A 22262-nucleotide genomic window follows, 5' to 3' on the forward strand; every position below is an offset into this window, starting at 1 on the left:
GGGGGGGGGTTATTAGTTGAGCAAGAGGGGAGGGTTCTGTGTGAGAATAGGGTTTGGCTGGGTTGCATTTTCTAATACAGATCATAGGTTGAAGTCAATGGTTAGGTTGCACTTTCTGATAGCTATACCTATAAATAAGTGCAACTGGTTGCAAAATCTGATAAAGTTGCAAAAAAAATTGCTACTGCGGCATTACAAAGACAGCGTGGACCTGGAGGCTGAAGCTCTAGCATCTGCTTTAGCCTGCCGGAGCCTTCTTGTATCTTTCTTTGCTCCGCGCATAACAGGAGGGGGCCCCCAGAGGTGAGCGAGTTTAGGAGTCGGGCCCCCAGGGTAAAAAACAAACAAACCCGGCGACAGTTAATGGGCCCCGTGCACTTGCACGGCGGTATGTCCGCCACTGCCTCTCATCACTTATACCCTCTGCCCAGCGCACACAGACTGCACAGCTACGATAGACTGACAGCTCTCAGCGGGAGAAGGGTTAAACAGCCACGCCGAGGGTTCCTCACCGTCAACAACCGACGTCATCGAACTCAACGCATCAGCCAATGAGCAAGCTGGGAGGTGGGACGAGGTTCCACTCGCGCGTCATTTGCCACGCCAGCCAATGGGAGCCTGAGTAAGGGGAGTCGCTTTGGTTTGAAAGTAATAGCGGGGAGCAGAGAAGCGAGTCCGGGGATAGCGGAGGCATTGCGGCTTGTGGCATGAGAAGGACCGGGAGTGGGTCACGTGACAGATTGGGGAGCTGCACCGGGCGGCTGTGAGGAAAGCTGCGGAGAGGAGCGACGCTCTGCACTGGGAGAGGTATACACATGGCATGCACTGTTTCCCTGTGCTCTGTAAGCAGGAGCGGGCCGGTGTGGTGAACGTTGCAACCGGTTGCAATAAATGATAGTATAGCTATCACAAAGCCCAAGCTAACCATTGAGTCCTATGTATTTGTGTCAGAAAATGCAACCCAACCTAACCCTATTGTCACACAGAAACCTCTCCCCTCCCCCAGAGAAGTAATAACCCACACCCAGGAGGGTGTGGGCAACGAATTACCCCCCCCCCCCCACCCCGTAACAAATAACCCCCCCAGTGTTCTCCCCAGAATTTTTTTCCAGCCGGGTGGCATGAAAAAGTAGCCGGGTGGGGAAGTAAGGTCACATTGAGTGGAGAAGGAGGGTCACGCTGGGGGGGAGGGGACGGGGGACAAGTGTGTGTGTGTGATCACAAAAAGTGTCAGGTGGGGTACTTCGATCACCCTGGGTAATACTAGGTGTGGGAGAAGAGTGCGCCGAGTGCTACTGGATGTGGAGATAATACCACTGATAGCTATCAGGTGGGGAGGGAGATCTCACCCTTGGTGCAGCTGATGTGGGTGAGGTGTTCACAGGGCCGGCCCTAGACTTTTTGCCGCCTGAGGCAAAAAAATTTTTCCGACGCCACCCCCCCCTGGGGGGCCGCCGAGCTGGAGGGGTAGCTGGCAGGACGGGGGTATTGGGCCTAGTGGCGGGGAGGGGGTCGTACCCCCCCCCCCCCTCCCTCGCCTGGGTCCCCCGAACTGCGCTCCCCTCCAGCCTTAAATAGAAGCAGCCGCTATTTGTAAGACGCACGGGCGGGGAGGACTCACCTCTTCCCAGCGTGCGCTCCACTGACGTCACTTCCTGAAGCGTTGCAGGAAGTGACGTCAGTGAAGCGCACGCTGGAACGAGGAAGAGGTGAGTCCTCCCCGCCCGTGCCTCTTACAAATAGCGGCTGCTTCTATTCAAGGCTGGAGGGGAGCGGAGGACGGGGGACCCAGGCGAGGGAGGGGGGGGGTCCGACCCCCCTCCCCGCCGCTAGGCCCAATACCCCCGTCCTGCCAGCTACCCCTCCAGCTCGGCGGCCGGCTCCCCGCACCCACGGACGGACGGGCGGGTGCCGCCCCTGGAAATTTGCCGCCTGAGGCAAAAGTTTCACCCCGCCTCATGAGCGGGCCGGCCCTGGGTGTTCATACTAGATGCCTCACACTGTGTTGCTAGTGGATTGATGGTACATGACTGGCTGCTGCTAATGGACAGGGAACCATCTCTCTTTGGGTTATATGGGGGGGGGGGGGGTGGCTCGCACTGTGTGATGCCGATGGGGAGGTGCTGGTGGACAAGGGAATCAGACTATGGGAGTGGGAGAATGGAAAGTAAAATATACACACCCACCCACACGGCTTGCATAGGCAGAACAAACAGACCCATCAGAGTCCAGGAGAGAGAGTCATTTATGACACCCACCCACCTTGCATAGGCAGAACAGACCCATCAGAGTCCAGGAGAGATTAATTTATGAAGGATTTCAGTCTGGAGACACAGGACTTTCCCCGTCACAAGCACACATATAGAACAAGAGAGCAATGTGCTTCCACAGGTCACTGGCTCTCAGTTATATCTGCAGTTTACATTGCGGCTGACTCCAGACAGCATTCCATCTCTCACCGTGACCTGCCCAGGATCCTCCTGCTATAAATCTCAGCCCACCACACTGGTCCGTCCTGCTGTCAGCTCCCCTATGACTCCAGCACGTGTTTCTCCCCATGAATCACAGACCGTCGCACTGCTCCGTCCGCTTTATGCACTGAACTTCGTGCACATAAATTAACATGTTCAGCCGGTGAATGATTGCGCTCTGCCTGCCTCTAGTCTCTGCCCAGCACATCCCTGCACAGCTTACACTTACAGACAGTCATGAGCCTCTGCAGTGATAGTCGGCAGCTAGCGCAATGGTCACACCTCTTACCATGCGCTGAGCCAATCAGTGCAGGATCTCACCGGGAAGCATGAGATCTCGTGTGCAGAGGGGAAGAAGCACATCCTGACAGCCGGGCACTTGTCAGTGAAGAGTGCGGCTAGCGGCGATTTCATCAGCCGGGCGGTAACTTATCTTACCCGGGCGCTCCGCCCGGGTGATTGATCCTGGGGAGAACACTGCCCCCCCCCCGGAGGTAATTAATAACTTACCCTCCTTGTTGGTTAACTAATAACCCCCTCAGGAGGGAATGAAAATACCAGTTTTTGCAAATAATGACAGCTGGAAAAAATATAGAAGGCATGCATGCGCAGTTAAGCACAGCATGTAAAGCGTGCATGTGCTATATGGCAACTTGCAAAATTACAGGTTGCAATATAGATTTCATCACACTGACACTGTAGCCTCTTGAGTATGGGGGGGTGTGGGCCTTAGAGGTAGGGATGATCGGAAGGTCCTAATTCAGTTCCGACGGAATTGGCAGATTCCGCCAGAGCTAAATTCTGTCGCCATTACATTTCAGTGGAATTTCGCAGAATTCCGCATTCCGGCGGAAAAATTAAAATAGTCGCAATTGAAACCTCGTTTGTGCTAAATCCCATGGGACCTAGCGGCTGTTCCACCGTAAATTTTTTTTTTTTTTTATATATATATTTTTTTTTTATGCAGGAGTTGTCGTGTAAACCATGGTGTTCCACGGCGGTCATTTACAAGTGTTGTTTGGAGCAGCAGGAGTTGTGGTAGGCCATGGGACCTAAAGGCGGTTTCACATTAGTCTGTATAATTGTTTGGAGCAGCAGAAGTTGTAGGCCATGCAGTGTTCTCCCCAGAATTTTTTTCCAGCCGGGTGGCATGAAAAAGTAGCCGGGTGGGAAATTATGATCACGATGGGTGGGGAAAGAGGCTGATGTCTGCTACTACTAGGTGAGAATGGACAGGGAGGATCATGCAGGGGAGAAGAGTAGGTGGAGCACGCTGGTTGTTACCTGGTGAGGTAATCATGCTAGGCATTTCCGATAGGGAGAGAGGATTACACTAAGTGATGCTAATGGAGAAAGGCATCTTGCACTGAATGTTTTGATGTGCAATTGGATAAAGTGCTGCCAAAGTCGGATTCATACCAGAAAGGAGCTGTAGACAGGGTGACTAATTTAGGCCCAAAACCACACATCCCCACAGACTGTTTTGTTATCTAACTCAAAACGTCTCACAATAGTTTTGGCTGTCATAGCAGTAGCAAACCCAGTGTAGACATGCTTGTTGTTTGTCTATGGCTAAACAGCATGCACTACAAAGGAAAATAAAAGTGCTTGGGGGTTTCTGCTGTGGCTTCTCCCCTTAAAAATCAAGCACTGGTAAACAAACATACATACTGTATACAGGAAATACAGTATATAGAGGACAGAGGGGGTTGAGTAGAAGAAGTGAATATAAGGAATAGGTGTGAGTGTCTGGGAGGGAGATAAATTCTTTGAGGGACAGAGAGTGTGTGTGAAAAGGACTGGGAAAGGGGAAAGAAAAAAAGAGGGAGAAAGTGTGTGAGAGAGAAATGTGTAAGAGGGAGACAGACTAATGCAGAAAAGAAAATGTTTGTGAGTGCAGGAAGTCTGCAGACTGATGTCCAGGATAGCTAGCTATGTAACGTCTCTGGCAGAGCAGTGGGGGAAGGGAAGCAGTAGTCGCTGTAAAGTTGTTTAATACCTGTCTCGGTAACACAGAGACGGCAGCTGAAAGTCATCACAAGGATTCCCTGCTTTACTGCTATCATTACTGCTATCAGATAACCATCTGCCCTGCTGCTGCTCTCCCCGGCATGAACGAGCTTTACTCCACGCTGTTCTCTATGTGCTGTGACCTCTGATCGGGGGAGGCTGGGGCACGTGCTGGGAAATGTCCTGCATGATGGGAAGACAGGAGGAGGAGAGCCCGTCCTCTGCACTACTCAGGCAGATCAGTGGCTCACCAGATGGAACACAGTAAGCCCACGTCCTCAGTTCTTTCTCTGTGTGCTCCGACTCCTTCAAAGCTCCCGCGGTCTGGCTTGTAATGTCAGGAGCTGAGAAGGAGGGCGGAGATTGTGTCAGAGTGACAGCGGCCAGCTCCAATGCCACAGCCGCTGAGCACAGTGCTGTGCTGGACGAGTGTGGAGAACGTTAAACACGCTGCTGACAGGGAGTAGTTATCACAGCAGCCGGGCGGGGACTGACCACCAGCCGGGCGCTCCGCCCAGTTAAAAGGCTCTGGGGAGAACACTGCCATGGGACCTAGAGGTGGTTTTACATCAGTCTGTATAATTGTTTGGAGCAGCAGAAGTTGTAGGCCATGGGATCTAGTGGTGGTTTCACAGCAGTCTGTTTAATTTTTTGGGAGCAGCAGGAGACATTGTAGGCCACGGGACCTAGAGGTGGTTTCACAGCAGTCTTTATAATTTTTTGGGAGCAGCAGGAGAAGTTGTAGGCCATGGGACCTAGAGGTGGTTCCACGGAAGTCCTAAACATTGTTTGGAGCAGCAGGACTTGTCATAGTCCATGGGACCTAGAGGTGGTTCCACGGCAGTCCTAAAATTGTTTGGAGCAGCAGGACTTGTCGTAGGCCATGGGACCTAGAGGTGGTTCCACGGCAGTCATAAAAAATTGTTGTTTTGAGCAGCAGGAGTTGTCGTAGGCCAATTATTGTAGTCAATATCTTATTATTGTATTCTAGTAGTCATTATCTTATGAATCAGTGAGAGGGGCCTTGTAATTGTCACTGATCCATGCCTCGTTCATTTTAATGAATGTTTGCATGTCCACATTGTCTGTGGACAGACGGGTCCGTTGGTCGGTGACCACTCCACCTGCAGCACTAAATAGTTGCTGCGGGGCATGCAAGAACCTCCAGTGCATACTGAGCGAGTTAAGGCCAGGTAGATAATTGTTTGGTCCAATATTGCATGGGGTCATCATTAGTCTCCATATTGTCTAGAGCAGTGTTTCTCAACATTTTATTAGTATGTACCCCTTTTAAAACACTGTACTCGCCAAGTACCCCCTAGCATAGTAAACATTATCGCAAGTACCCCTTGACAAATGCATGTATTTATCATATTACATGATAATTGGTTCTAAACAATTTCTAAGCATTTCCTAATGCTTTTTTTTAGCTAAAATGTTTAAATGGGATTCATCATTTTCTAAAACTATAAATTTGTTATTCTTGGTTAAGTATAGTAAGTCTGAGTACCCCCTGGAACCATCAGAAGTACCCCCTGGGGTACGCGTACCGCACGTTGAGAACCTAGGGTCTAGAGCAGTGTTTCTCAACATTTTATTGGTATGTACCTCTTTTAAAACCCTGTACTCACCAAGTACCCCCTAGCATAGTAAACATTATCACAAGTACCCCTTGACAAATATATATTTAATCGTAGTACATGATAATTAGTTCAAAACAATTTCAAAGCATTTACTATTGCTTTTAATTAGCTAACACAGTAATTTGGTGATGTTTAAATAGGATTTATTATTTTTTAAAACTCTAAATTTGTTATTCTTGGTTAAGTATATCGAGCCCGAGTACCCCCTGGAACCATCAGAAGTACCCCCTGGGGTACGCGTACCACACGTTGAGAAACTAGGGTCTAGAGCACTGGCTGACCCCAAGTAATCGTCCACCATACGGGCCAGCCGCTGGCGGTGGTGACCACTTTGTCCGCTGGTGGTGCTGCTGCTAGGAGTATCTGGCACTGGCTGGTAAAATGCCTTCAGCATACTCAGCAGGTTCACGGATAGGCTACTGGTGCTGCTGCTGGGAGTGGGACCACCAGACCTTTGTGTGTGATGACTACTACTAGGCTTGGTAGCTTGGGGCCGGGGTACAGGTGCAGGAAACTCATCTTCTACCCAACGATGAAGGGCATCCCGGATCTGGCTCATCCTGGTGTCTGCTTGGGAGGGGGTTATGAACTGGCGCGTTTTCCCTTTGCATCGGGGATCTAAGATGGTGGCCACCCACATGTTGAGCCTTGCTTTTAAAGTCGAATCCGGGGGTCTTTATGGAGGCATTGGATCATATGTGCAGCAATGGGGAAGAGATGTCTGCCATGAATCACCTCTTCCTGGCTGTCAGAACTGTCGTCGTCATCATGATCCAGCTCCGCATCAAAATCTTCTTCCCACCCCCGGACAATGGGCTCCTCCGCTTCCGCAAGCTCTGCCTCCTCATCCAGGACTGGAGCATGCCCACTCACTCCTTCAGTTGACTGGCCACTGTTCAGCAGGCCTTCCTCCCCCTGTTCGAGCAGTTTTTCAAGAGTCTTTTCCATTGTGAAGACAAAAAGGAAAACCTCTGATATACTGCAGTGCTTCTCACTGACCACTTTGTTGCCTGCTCAAATGGCTCCAACACTTTGCATACCTGTCCAATTAGCTGCCACTGGTCCCCAGTAATGTAGTCCAGTGGTCCTGTTCTGGTGGAAGATGCCTCAGACAGGTATAGCCTGACAGCCGTGCGCTGCTCCCACAACCTCTCCAGCATGTGGAGTGTGGAGTTCCACCGCGTCGGACAATCGGAAATAAGCCTGTGCTGTGGCAGGCTATGACGGCGCTTCAGCAGTTTCATGGCCGTGGTGGCAGTTGCGGAGCGACGGATGTGGGCTGACACTTTTCGCGCTGAGGACACAGCGTCCTTCAACCCTTCGAAAGTTTGTAGAAATTTCTGGACTACAAGGTTGAAGACGTGGGCCAAGCAAGGTAAGTGGGTATAGCCACCTAGCGAAATGGCGGACAGCATGTTGGCACCGTTATCAGACACCACTACACCTGTGGCAAGTCTTCATGGGGTCAGCCACTGCCGAATCTGACCCTGTAAGGCTGCAAGGATTACAGATCTGGTTTGCCTGTTCTCCTCCATGGATTCCATTTTCAGCACTGCTTGGCATCAATGGTTCTGCAGACCATTGTAGGAGGAGCGGGACCACTTGCTGGGAGGCTCAGCAATGGCAGACTGGCCTTGGACAGAACAGGTAGCAGAGGGAAGTGGAACAGGCCTTCCCTTCAACCCACGTGGTGGCACCACCAGTTGAGATGCCCCAGATCATGCAGCCTCCTTAGCAGCACCATGGAGGGTGACCCAATGGGCGGTAAAAGTCAGATGCTTTCCCTGCCCATGCCTGCTGCTCCAGCCATCCATCGTGAAGTGCACCTTGCCACCGACAGCGTGATCCATAGACCGGCCGACACACTCCACAATGTGCTGGTGCAGGGCAGGGATAGCATTCCTGGCAAAATAATGGCGGCTGGGGATCCGCCATTGTGGAGCAACACTGTTCATCAGTCTGCAGAAGGGGGCACACTCCACAAACTGGTAGGGCAGCAGCTGTTGGCCCAACAGCCTTGCCAGGAGCGCATTATTTTTATCCACAAATGGATCACTTGCAGGGAGCATCTGCTTCCTCTGCAACATTTCTGGCACAGAGGCCTGACGCTGGAACACTGGTGATTCAACCGACAAGGGTGATGAGGAAGTGCTTGCCGACGAGGTCTGCAGTCCTCTACCAGCCTGGCATGCAGAGGACTTTGAAATAGAATGGGACTGAGGAGCAGGTTGGATAGGGACAGGACTCGGACGACTAGAATAAAAAGCGGGGCCTGTTGCTTCTGCTTTTACTCCACCCATCTTATTGTAATTTTTTACAACTTCAAACTCACGTTTGTGGTTGTTGCGCAGATGGCTTAGCAGCCCTGAAGTGCCGTTCCCGGTGCCCGATTTGCCTCTGCTCACTGATTTACAACACACACAACAGACTGCCCTGGATTCATCCTCTTACGCATCAATAAAATCCATGCAGGGGACGTGTGTAGACGTCCAGCAGTTGTGCGACCTGTTCTAGCACCTTGATGCTCGGCATTGGACTGGTGGCGGGCACTGACAGACGGGGAAGCAGGCTGCTGGCCAACCTTTTGCTCTGTTTGTACAGGCTGCTCACGCCTGCTACTGCCTAAACAAACAGGTGGCAAATACGTTTTATCACCCACCTCATCATCGTCATCATCCAAAATATCATCCAGTCCAATAAGTGAGTCTTCTGGACCCTCCACCTGGCCACCAAACACCTCTGTAGTTGAGTGGTGATGATGTTGACTGGTGACACTGGATGAAGAAAACACAGTGGCCATTTCTGTCACCAGAAACCCACCACTTCTTGGTAGCTTGGTCCCATGGTCTCCTCCAATGCCTCATGCCAAACATTCTACACATCAGTCTCTGCGATGGTGTGCTGTACTTCTGGAGCGGAGTACTGGGAGGAAACAAGCTCGTCATCAACAGAAGCAGCTGCGGTCGGGTTCTGGTCATGAGGAACCTGGCGGCCGCTGCTGCAGCTAGCTTCAAGTTCCTCCAACTGGGTAGAGGGTTCTGAATCCTGATCTAAATAATCCACAACTGTCTTCGCCTCCTCCTCTGACAGAATTTTCCCTGCGTGCTGAGCCTGCTGTGAACACAGGGAATACATTTCTGACGAGGGGGGAACGCTTCCTGCTGCTTGTGCCACCCTCACCCTGATCACATACTTGACGTGAAGATATACCACGTCCATGACTCAATGTCCTTGCAGTGGCAGGAATTTTCTGCTGCCCTTGCTCCATTTTTGGGGGCCATAAACTTTATTGGGGAAGGGGTACGTATGAACAGATCACAAAATAAGGGGGTGAAATAAAGAAAATAAATCCAAAACAAAAAAAAAACACTACACTCACTCAACTAATCAAACAGCTAACTCACTCTCACTCTGTCAAACACTAATGCTGCATACACACTTGAGATAAAAGTCTCTGGAAAAGGCAAGATCACAGACCAATTATACCCCCTTCCATGTAGTATGAGAGCCATACTCTACACAGTCTATTCTATGGAGCTGCACTCCCCATCAGATAAAATCTTTGCAAGATGCTGCACACAAAGATGCCCGTACACATTCAAAAGATCATTATCTGCAAAAGATCTCTTCCTGCAATAGATCCATTCCTTCAAAATGCATTCATAGTCTATGAGATCTGCAGATCATCATACACACCTTGTTTAGCAGGCAATCATCTGCAGATCAGATCCACCAGGATGGATTTTCAGATCTGCAGATGATTGCCAGATATGCAGATGAAGTCTGTTAAACAAGGTGTGTATGAGGATCTGCAGATCTCATAGACTATGAATGCATTTTGCAGGAATGGATCTATTGCAGGAAGAGATCTTTTGCAGATAATGATCTTTTGAATGTGTAAGGGCATCTTTGTGTGCAGCATCTTGCAAAGATTTTATCTGATGGGGAGTTCAGCTCCATAGAATAGACTGTGTAGAGTATGGCTCTCATACTACATGGAATGGGGTATAATTGGTCTGTGATCTTGCCTTTTCCAGAGACTTTTATCTCAAGTGTGTATGCAGCATAAGCCTGCGGCCTGGCTGGCTGTGCAGCAAGCAACTACTAACACACTACACTTACAACCTCTCTCTCTACTAATATAGCTGACACTCTAACTCTCTCGCACAGTCACACAGGCTTTAAAAATACTTTTGATTTATATACAGTCTTGAGAAAAAGACTTTTGTTTTTATGTTAAAACAAATATGGCTCTGCGTCTGTCTCTCGTCTCTCTCCGCACTACACTGAAACCCACAAGCTTCCTGGTTGCACATCTCTCTTATATACAAAATGGGTGGGATAGCTGCTAAAAGGTAGCTAGGGAGCTGGTTGCTAAGGTAGGATTGGATGGTTCTCATGAAGACTCTCTTATTGGTGCCGAAAATCCATTTTTGAGGCAGAAATGCACTTAGAAGCTTCTGCCTTGTGATTGGCAAACGAAAATTAGCATTCCGGCGGAATTTCGAATCGTTCCGCGGAAATTCCGCCTTGCCGCTATAGCAATTCCGTTCCGACCATCGGAATCGGAATTCACCAAATTCCAACCGGAATCGCGGAATTTCGAATTCAGCGGAATCCAGCGACCATCCCTACTCATAGGTCCGTGTCACCCAGGAGGATATTGCGCTCTACTCTGCAGCGGAAGGAAAGCTGCAGCCATCTGGGAGGGGAATGTGTTTGGGCAAGTGGTGGAGGTCCAGTGTCCCAACAAAGTAGCACACATTGACAAAATAGCATTCACAGTAGCGGTATATGAAAGATTGACAACTTTGAATAACAGCTATTGATTCACCATACAGTGTGGGAAAACGCTAACAGAATATCTGTAAATTTACAGACATTCTACCACGTCACTCACATAGTAAAATATGGCTAATATTTACTATTTTACTATGACCTAACCTCCTCCTACTCTTATGCCTGGTACACATCATGGAATTTCCCGTCAGATTGATGGGTCAAATCTATCATTCCCGATAGGTCCGTTTTAGGTTCAAGATCTATTTTCTGATCACTTCTGCACAAAATTGAATGGAAGCCTGATTGGACCTGTGATTAATCTTTGTGGTTTGTCAACCTGCTGGGGAAGTGCATCTTGTGTATCTGGCATCACTCAGAACCCTCCCTTGTGGGCCACTAACCTATCCCCTGTGTGGGGGTTCATCTATCCCCCCCCCCCCCCCCCATGGGCTTCTAACCCATGGTATGTTGTGTATTACCCGTTGTGCTCAAACTGCAGTGATATGTGGCCACACAGTGCCTGGTCTAATGGTATTGGGGTTATGTGGCTACCCAGTAACTGGAGCGCTAGTAATGGTATGTGGCTGCATAGTGCCCAAGCTGCAGGTACTGGGGGCATATGTGCCTACCTTGATAAAACTCGCAAGGGGATGGATGTATCATGTAGGTGAGTGGGTTCAAGTCCCGTGGCCTGGGAGCGATCCTATCAGCAGTCTTATTGCTGTGCTTGCAAGCTGAAGAAATTTGCTATCCTGCACTGACTCTTAGCCCTCTCCCCCTCTCCGAAGATCTGAAAGCTTGGTACTGGTACCTGATGGGGTGCATGTGTGTAGGAGCATTCCTACATGGACAATTTTAATTGGTTGGTCTGTCTTTGTATATTTCACCTACACTCACCTAAAGGATTATTAGGAACACCATACTAATAAGGTGTTTGACCCCTTTTCGCCTTCGGAACTGCCTACATTTTACGTGGCATTCATTCAACAAGGTGCTGAAAGCATTCTTTAGAAATATTGGCCCATATTGATAGGATAGCATCTTGCAGTTGATGGAGATTTGTGGGATGCACGTCCAGGGCACAAAGCTCCCATTCCATCACATCCCAAAGATGCTCTATTGGGTTGAGATCTGGTGACACTGGGGGCCATTTTAGTACAGTGAACTCATTGTCATATTCAAGAAACCAATTTGAAATGATTCGAGCTTTGTGACATGGTGCATTATCCTGCTTGAAGTGGCCATTAGAGGATGGGTACATGGTGGTCATGAAGGGATGGACATGGTCAGAAACAATGCTCAGGTAGCCCGTGGCATTTTAAATGATGCCCAGTTGGCACTAAGGGGGCCTAAAGTGTGCCAAGAAAACCTCCTCCCACACCATTACACCACCACTAGCTGTTCTCATTCTGTTTATGCTAAATTCTGACTCTTTCGAGACTCATCAGACCAGGCAACATTTTTCTAGTCTTCAACTCTCCAATTTTGGTGAGCTCATGCAAATTGTAGCCTCGCCGGTGGGGTCTTCTGCTGTTGTAGCCCATCCGTCTCAAGGTTGTGGCTTCACAAATGCTTTGCTGCATACCTCGGTTGTAACGAGTGGTTATTTCAGTCACCGTTGCTCTTCTATCAGCTTGAATCAGTCATCCCATTCTCCTCTGACCTCTAGCATGAACAAGGCATTTTCGCCCACAGGACTTCCGCATACTGGATGTTTATCCCTTTTCACACCATTCTTTGTAAACCCTAGAAATGGTTGTGCATGAAAATCCCAGTAACTGAGCAGATTGTAAAATAATCAGACTGGCCCATCTGGCACCAACAACCATGCCAAGTTCAAAATTGCTTAAATCGCCTGTCTTTCCCATCCTGACATTGTTTGAAGTTCAGGCGATGGTTTTGACCAGGACCACACCCCTAAATGCATTGAAGCAACTACCATGTGATTGGTTGATTAGATAATTGCATTAACCCCCCTGGCGGTATAAAAAATTCCGCCAGGAGACAGCGCAGCAGTTTTTTTTTTTTTTTTTTTTTTTCCTTATATCATGTAGCGAGCCCAGGGCTCGCTACATGATAGCCATCCCCCCGCCCGCTTTGATCGCCTTCAACGATCTCCGATTAGGAAATCCCGTTCAAAGAACGGGATTTCCTGGAGGGCTTCCCCCGTCGTCATGGCGACGGGGTGGGATGACGTCACCGATGTCTGGACGTCATTGGGAGTCCTGAACCACCCCTTAGCGCTGCCTGGCACTGATTGGCTAGGCAGGGCACGGGGTCTGGGGGGGCCGCGCGGCACGATGGATATCGGCAGTCGAGCGCGGGGCGGCGGTGATCGGTGTGCTGACGCAGCTAGCAAAGTGCTAGCTGTGTGCAGCAAAAAAAAAAAAAAAATTAAACAAATCGGCCCAGCAGGGCCGGAGAAAACCTCCTGCGCGGCTTACCCCGCCAAGGAGGTTAATGAGAAATTGAACAGGTGTTCCTAATAATAATCCTTTAAGTGAATGTGTAAAACTGTTTGTACTTTTGCCTATACCGTGAGCTATAACGCTGTATTTGACAATGGGGACATGTGACTGTAGTGACATGGCTTCTTGTAATATTTACACTATGGGGCCCCAGCACCTAATTTGCCCATTACCTAGAATCATTTTAGGTCTTGTATATCAAGATATGTGCCATCAGGTTGTAGCTGCTGGCTCAATGACAGCCGATCACTCTCCAGCTTATGGAGGGGACAGCCATGTCACATGGCTGTCCCCAGTATAGCGCTGCTGCTGATCGCAGAGCTGTACATGTAAACAGACGGCGATTACGCCGTCTAACAGTCTTCCGTGAAAAGCGGGGCGGAACTCCGCCCCCGAGCAGGAGATCTGCACGCGAACTCCTGCTAAACAGAGCCCCAGGACTTGACGCCAATTGTCGTTAGTTGGTCCTGGGGCTGCCGCCGCGGCCACATCCATTGGCGTGGGGCGGTCGGCAGGTAGTTAAAGCATACCTGAGATGAATATACTGTATACTTGCCTGAGGCTTCCTCCAGCCCCCTTCAGGCCATGGGTTCCCTCGCCATCTCCCTGGGCTACTCCAATCCTTGGTTGGCTGTCCTGGTATATTTGTTCTGTCTTGCATGCACGGCCTGGCCGTGAGCGGTCCTCACCTGCGCAGAACTCTATAGAAAAGCTCTATACAAAAATTCTGTCCACCTCTCTACTCTTGAATGCTATTTTGGCAGTTTATCTGAGCAACTGTAAATAAGTAAGGGCTTTTTAACAAGGCTGTGGAGTCAGTACAAAAATCACTTGGCTCTGCAGTTTTTGAAACCACCAACTCCGACTCCAGTTACCCAAAAATTGTTTAACTTCGACTCCACAGTCCTGCTTATTAAAAATAAAGAAAACCATGAAAATCCCCCATGAGAAGACAGACATTCCCAAAACCTGTCAGATTTGACTTACTGTGTGAGTGACCGCAAGATAGGAAAAAAGTAACTTCGGGCCCTTTTCCACTAGTGGCGATTGCGATGCTGAATCGTAAATCGCTAGTGATTTTTAAATTGCTACGGATTGCCTAATAACATAGGAATCGCGGTAGGTAATTTTCAGTACTGCGACTTGTTACCTAAGCGCGACCGAACTTTGCTGAATTGCAATCGCTAGCGTTTAGCGTGATTGCTAGTGGAAAAGGGCTCTTAGAGTACACTTTACCCTGGAACAATAATATGGTACATTTTTATACATATGCATATACATGCATGTTACATTTTTTTTCATGTCCTCTTATGTAATGATACATCATACTAAAACCTTTTTCTTTTCTGTTCCCAGCATTGCAAGTACCAGTAGAGCTTCAGTTCTTGAAGAATGGCATCTGATAATGTTGATGTGTGCAGCCATGTTAGAGTGGTGGTTCGAGTCCGTCCTCCAAATGAGAGAGAGTCTGTAGCCAATGCCACCAGTGTCGTCCAGGTTGTTGATAATCACATTTTGGTGTTCGATCCAAAAGTAGAAGAGGTGAATTTTTTTCATGGCAGAAGTGCCACCAATGTTACAAGAAGGAAAAATAAAGATCTAAAATTTGTCTTTGACTGCGTCTTTGATGAAAACTCAACTCAGTTACAAGTTTTTGAGCAGACTACAAAGATTGTCCTTGATGGTGTCTTAAATGGATACAACTGCACTGGTATGTACTGATTCTTTTTTTTTTTTGTTTTTTTTGTTAATTCATTCAGAATAGTAGACAATAGATCATTGACCTATGAGTGCAGGGAAGCTGGTCTGAATCCTAGATTGTTACCCCAACCACAATTCTCTATTTGCCAAGTTGTGAAGATAGGTAGACACTATTCAATTACCCATCAGATTGACTGGTGGAACTGATAATTTCCGACCTGTCCAATTGGCTCACGATGGATAACTGGATCAATATTTAGATCACTACTGCACAAAATCAGTCAGGAGCTAATCTTACATGTTGGAAATTATCAATTTGAACCATTGATCGAATAGGAAATTGAATGGCGTGTACCTAGCGTTAGTATCGTCCCATGAGGCCATGAAGTATCTCACTCGGAGCTGCTCTGACTAGCCAGACAATGAGTGTGTCAGCGGGGAGGTTTTTTTTTTTTTTTTAACCTCCCTGGCGGTCTATTAAGATCGCCAGGGCGGCTGCGGGAGGTTTTTTTTTTTTAATTAAAAAAAAACTGTTCCATGCAGCCAACTGAAAGTTGGCTGCATGAAAGCCCACTAGAGGGCGCTCCGGAAGCGTCATTCTGATCGTCTCCGGCGACCAGAATAAACAAGGAAGGCCGCAATGAGCAGCCTTCCTTGTTTTGCTTACATCGTCGCCATAGCGACGAGTGGAGTGACGTCATGGACGTCAGCCGACGTCCTGACGTCAGCCGCCTCCGATCCAGCCCTTAGCGCTGGCCAGAACTTTTTGTTCCGGCTGCGCAGGGCTCGGGCAGCTGGGGGGACCCTCTTTCGCCGCTGCTCGCGGCGGATCACCGCAGAGCGGCGGCGATCAGGCAGCACACGCGGCTGGCAAAGTGCCGGCTGCGTGTGCTGCTTTTTATTTCGCTCAAATCGGCCCAGCAGGGCCTGAGCGGCGACCTCCGGCGGTGATGGAAGTGTATAGTCGTCCATACCGCTGAGGAGGTTATTAATAGAGGGGAGGAATCTATAGTTGCTCTAAAGTTCAACAGGTTACTGTAGTTGGATGTAAAGGTTTTTTTTTTTTTCTTTTAAACTATGCCAATTTCCTGACTATCCTGATTCTGTCTCTAATACCATCAACTTCTCTCCCGGAACAAGTATAAAGATCAGGTGCTGTGACTAAATTTAGGCCAAATTAGCCTTATGCTTGTTTCAGGTGTATGGTTCAGACACTATGGAAGCCTAAAGGATCAGCACAACTGTCAGTTTATAAAGAAATGCATATGGTAGCCTCCATATTCCTCTTGGCACAGTGTCCCTTTAATTTATTACACATTTCCTTTGTAATGAATTGGGCACATATCTGTATTTGGATTTGCTCATGTGTTCAGTTCCTATTTTTATACAAATTATGTGCTCCATAAGTCATCACTTTGCAGCTAACAGACAGGCCCTGCATCTGCTTCATCTTGAGAATGGGGTAGGGTTTTCAGGCTGTGGAATTCTGGCAATCAATACTGGTCTCTGGCTGGTGTTGCTGACTCATGAGAAACAGCTCACTGCTCTCCACATGATTGACTCCCTTCATGCTTTGCTATGTAATAGCAAGATGGCAGCGCTGTACTATACCTAGCAGCATATATATATATATATATATATATATATATATATATATATATATATATATATATATATATATATATATATATATATATATATATATATATATATATATATATATATATATATATATATATATCTATATATATCTCTATATATATCTATATATATCTCTATATATATCTCTATATATATCTCTATATATATCTCTATATATATCTCTATATATATATATATATATATATATATATATATATATATATATATATATATATATATATATATATATATATATATATATATATATATATATATATATATATATATATATATATATATATATATATATATATATATATCTCTATATCTGTGTCCTAAGGCAAGACCTCTGTGCTTGGTAATGGTTGAAACATTGGAGTAAATGTTAAGCCTAGTATTTAGAATTTTGTAAGTCAAAATTACACTAAGAGACTCTGAAGCCTTATTAAAATCGCTCTTTTTAATTAACATTTATCTTCTGCACGATCACCATAGCTAAAACGCCGCATCCCCGCAGCAGAACGCTGTATTTAAACCCTGAAATTCCGGGACAAAAATCCACGACTTTCAAAGTTGTGGATTTTGCTGCCCGGGGAGGCAGAGCTTAGTGCTGTAGCTCTGCCTCCATTAGCGTCAATCCCCGCTGATCTCTGCCTCTCCCCCACCCCTCTCAGTGAAAGTAGACTGAGAGGGGTGGGGGTTGACGCGAGTAGAGACAGAGCTACTGCCCTAAACTCTGCCTCTACCAGGAAGCGATCCCAGCATTTTGCCCAGGGGGTTGGGGGGTTGAATTACAGCGTTCTGTCGTGGGGATGCAGAATTTTAGCTATGGTGATAGTGCAGAAGATAAATGTTAAATAACAAGCAATTTTATAAGGCTTCAGACTCTCTTTAATTTTTACAACAGATGGACAAGTCTATCTTTTTAGTTGCCAGGACTTGAGGTGCCCATTAGGTGCCCATTATGGTACAATCTTACAATTTTTATGTAATATGAGGGACTACGTAAAGTGGCATGGGCTAGTTCTGAGAGGTGCTTACTAGTAACTTTACTGGCAGCTTTTGTTCATGACTCCTGTGTAGTCCATCAAGCAGCAACCAAATAATGTCTGCAGAAAACTTTCAATTCTCAGCACCAATCCTTACTGTAAACTATCCTTATTAAAGAACACCTGTGACTTTAAAAATCTGATACTGGCCTTGGAAGGGGGAGGCCGATGGATCCGAAGAGGCTTCCCCTGACCTCTTCGACTAGATTGCTCCAGTGCTGGGACCCTCCAGACAAATGTCCATAACATCTCTCGCCGCTGTGTGCAGACGTAGTTTGGTTTTCCCTTGGGCTCCAGCGGAGATAGCAAAGCCTGATCCGGTCCGCTCACTCCTGCGTAATAGAGCGGACCCGATCGGGCTCAGCTATTTCTGCATTAGCCCAAGGGAAAACCGCTTGCGCGCACCACCGATAAGCTAGTGAGGAGGATGGTGGAAACCTCTTTAGGAGTCTTCTCCCCCCACCCCTCTTGAGGTAATTACTAGGCCTGAAAGAGAACGAATTTAAAGCGAAATCGTGATCACCACGCCAAGATCACTATTTGGGTATCGTCAAAGCAGCAATTTTCGTGATCATGTCATTTCTACCTGGGGAAGTTTGAAGAAGCGGCTTCTAACTTCCCCAAAGTCCCAGCGCGTGTGGCCCGCAGCCTTGGACATACCTGCCAAACGAGTCCAAAGCTGTGCGTCCTCTATCGCAGTCTGCCGGCTCTTGTGCTTGTCAAAACTCCGGGTTCCTGTATGTCACATGACATACAGGAAGTATGCCGTACATTAGAGCCTGCGGGAGGCAAAGTGGATAGACTGGCATCGCTGGACTAGTGCATAAAGCTATATCCAGAACTGATGCAGCTTGGGGGACAGAGGAGGGCATACATATGTAATCGCCGCCGGGAGACTTGGGCGCATGATACAGTCGGTATGGCTTATCCTGCAGCTGCACAAGTTCCCAGCAGCGTTAATTACCATTCCCCCTCTAGGTCCAAGTGGATAATGGGGAATGATATAATTTGGCTTCCAGCTATATACCTTCAGCTCAGTCTTCTGACGGAGCCGGAGTTACTCAGTGTGCGCCGCTATAGCCGTAATTCTTATTACGGCCTATGGTGGCGCTGGCTGCACCCAAACCTTCTGCGCTGAAAACAACTGCTCTGCAGAGGAGGCACAGAGAGACACACCGGGCACAGAGAGAGACACAGGAGACACAGAGAGGGGCACGAAGAGAGACACAGAGAAACAGAGCGGGCACAGACACACAAAGGGGGAAAGAGAGAGACACAGAGGAGGCATAAAGAGGACACAAAGAGAGACGGGCACAGAGGGGGAACAAAGCTTGATTTAAAGGAAATTGTGAGTAGAATCGAAATCGCAATTTCAAACAGAAATTGCTCAATTCAATTTTTTCCTAAAATCGTTCAGGCCTAGTAATTTACATCCCGGCTGGTTGTCCTGTTGCAACACCCATCTTCTGCTGAGCTTCAGCTGATGGACGTATGGCCTTAAAGAGAATATGTATTGTTAAAATCGCACAAAAGTAAACATACCAATGCGTTAGGGGAAATCTCCTATTACCCTCTGTCACAATTTCGCCGCTCCTCGCCGCATTAAAAGTGGTTAAAAACAGTTTTAAAAAGTTTGTTTATAAACAAACAAAATGGCCACCAAAACAGGAAGTAGGTTGATGTACAGTATGTCCACACATAGAAAATACATCCATACACAAGCAGGCTGTATACAGCCTTCCTTTGGAAACTCAAGAGATCATTTGTGTGTTTCTTTCCCCCTGCAGCTATCCTCCACTGAAGTTTCAGGCTGCTCTTTTCTTCCTGCAAACAGCTTTGCCCTTGTCTGTAATTCCTCAGTATGTGAAAGCCCAGCCAGCTCAGAGGACGATTTATCCAGCTTGTAAAAGATAAGAGAGAAGAGAGAAGCTGCACTAATCTAAATATCACACAGGCAGTGTGCAGAGAGGGGCCTGAAAGGGGGAGTTCATAGCAGAACCACATCACTGAAGAACTTGGCAGCCTTCCAGACACAGGCTGACAAGTCTGACAAGAGAGAGATAAGTTGATTTATTACAGAGATGGTTATAGTAGAACGTGCTGCAGTAAGCCATAACACATTAGAATAGCTTTTGGAACTTGTAGGATGATAAAAAACAGGATGCAATTTTTGTTACGGAGTCTCTTTAAAGAGTAACTGCCAGGCATAAGATCAATTCTTTGTTTATCTGGTACACAAGTAATTATGCTAACCACGCAATCCAAAAGTTAAAAATCACTCTTATTTCTCTCCTCTGTGAAATATCATTCCCCAGTTTCCGTGGCTCTTATTTGGTACATCTGCTGCACAAAGGAAGTTGCAGGGCATGCTGGGTTTTCTTTTTTTTTTCTTTTACTTCCCCTCAGACTCCACCAATGCAGCCTGATTGGTTGAAGGCTCTTTTCCTCCTGTTTGCCCCTCCCACACCTCCTCCCTGATTGGCCAATATTTTTCAATACAATTTCTACTGCAGAGCTGGGTAGGAGTGTCTGAAGACCGGGAGGGAGGGCAGGCAATGATACACAGACAGAGTAAGGGGGGAAGTTATGTTAAGATTGGCTTCAAGATAGACACAGACAAAATAGAAATCCTAAGGATTTTCTCTTTTGTATAGTAAAAGTGACTGCTATCAAAATGTGGACAGTGCAATACATATGTTGTGTAAGTAGAGCAAGTATTTATCTACTTATATATGTGGTGTTTTTTTCTGATAGTATGGTTGACAGCTCCACTTTAAGTTCTTCTGCCAAATGTCTTGATAAACTTTTGAATTCATTTTTCCTTCGATAATCGAAATCCGTCCAGGTGCTGACACAGCAAAGCATCCCGAAATCATGATGCCTCCACCACCATACTTAACAGTTGGGATGAGGTTTTGATGTTGTGCTGTGCCTCTTTTTATTCCCACATAGTGTTGTGTGTTCCAAACAACTCAACTTTGGTTTCATCTGTCCACGAAATATTTTGCCAGTACTGTTGTGGAACATCCAGGTGCTGTTTTGCAAACTTTAACCACTTCAGCCTAGGGGTGCACGGTTTCTCGGTTTTTAATCGAAACCGCGATTCATTAGAAGACCTTCTGATCGTCAGTATCTTGAAAATCGCGGTTTTCCGGCGCCTGCCCGTTTTGTGGACGTTGCACCTTTTACCCTCGCTGTGCGCTTTGCGAACGGATTCCCAGAGCTCTCCGTTCATCCCCGGCTTCCGGCTGGAGGGCAGTACCGACACACCGAGCTGTCAGTGGATGGGGAGCTGGAGGTGACGGAGGGCAGCTGGCTGCAGCTCTGCTTCTATGGCATCAACCTGCAAGCCGACAGCGCCCAGCTGCTGGCCTTCACTTAGGCGGGACTGGGCGGCCAGGACAGGACAACTGCCACTGCGGGGTGAGCACTCAGGACCTGACGTGAAACCACACCAGGCTGAACGTGAGCGAGGAGGCGGCGGGCACGGCCGCTCTGCTCCACCTGGAAGTGCTGCCCCTGCGGAGGACCCATCACTCGCGGGTGTATGCTCTGCTCCTGCCGGGGCCCCGAACTCTGCACCTGGGCCCTGACGGCCGCCTATGGGTCCTGGAGGAGCACAAGCCTCTCATGCCGACCCGGCTGTAGGCGATCGTCATCGCGGTGCTTCTCGCCCTCTTCAGCGGCCTGAACCTGGGGGCTGATGGCGTTGGACCCCATGGAGCTACGGGTGGTGCAGCGGTGTGGCACGGACCGGGAGAGGAAGTACGCCGCCAAGATCGAATCTGTGCGCTGCCTGCTGTGCTCCCTGCTGCTGGTCATCACTACGCTCACCACCCTACTGGACGAGCTGATCGGCTCCGGGCTGGCTGCTGTGGCCGCCTCCACCATAGGCATCGTGGTGCTGAGAGTTTGTGCTCCCACCACGGCCTGGCAGTGGGGGCCAACACGCTCTTCCTCACCCGCTTCTTCATGATTGTCACCTTCCCCATTGCCTATCCGGTGAGCCGCCTGCTGGGACAGGAGATCGGCACCATCTACAACCGGGAGAAGCTGCTGGAGATGCTCAAGGTTTGTGTGTGTGTGTGTGGCCGATTTCCTGCAAGCAGGAGGTGTGTGTCCTTACACCTGCCTGCTCCTCATCAGGGGTCTCGTGAAAAAAAAATCGAAATCGCAATTTCTGAAAGAAAAATAACAATTTCAATTTTTTTCCTAAAATCGCGCAGCCCTACTTCAGCCTTTAGTGTGTTTCTACCTTATGCATCCGAGCAATTTTCACCTCCCATTCATTCACCAATAACTTTATCACTAATTATCACAATGAAATGATCGAGTATCTTGTTTTTTCGGCCACCAATCAGGGTTTCTTTTGCTAAGAAATATTTTATTCAAATTGCATTTTAACGGGAATGTTAAGAGAAAAAAGGAAAAAAATTCATTGTCAGTTTTCGGCCATTATAGCTTTAAAATACATGCTACCATAATTAAAACCCATGT

At 47.8% G+C, this 22262-nt stretch overlaps 1 protein-coding gene across 1 annotated transcript in view; it reads left to right on the plus strand.

The window, feature by feature from the left end:
* The first annotated feature begins 592 nt into the window (after positions 1 to 592).
* KIF18A (kinesin family member 18A) overlaps positions 593 to 22262 on the plus strand; it is a 189645-nt gene continuing 167975 nt past the window's right edge. The window contains exons 1-2 of the mRNA XM_068261422.1: positions 593 to 807; positions 14731 to 15085. Coding sequence (XP_068117523.1) covers positions 14767 to 15085 — 319 coding nt within the window. The 5' untranslated portion in view covers positions 593 to 807; positions 14731 to 14766. The remainder of the gene's footprint in view (positions 808 to 14730; positions 15086 to 22262) is intronic.

The sequence above is a fragment of the Hyperolius riggenbachi genome, chromosome 11 (genome assembly GCF_040937935.1).
Source record: "Hyperolius riggenbachi isolate aHypRig1 chromosome 11, aHypRig1.pri, whole genome shotgun sequence".
In the NCBI taxonomy this organism is placed as follows: Eukaryota; Metazoa; Chordata; class Amphibia; order Anura; family Hyperoliidae; genus Hyperolius; species Hyperolius riggenbachi.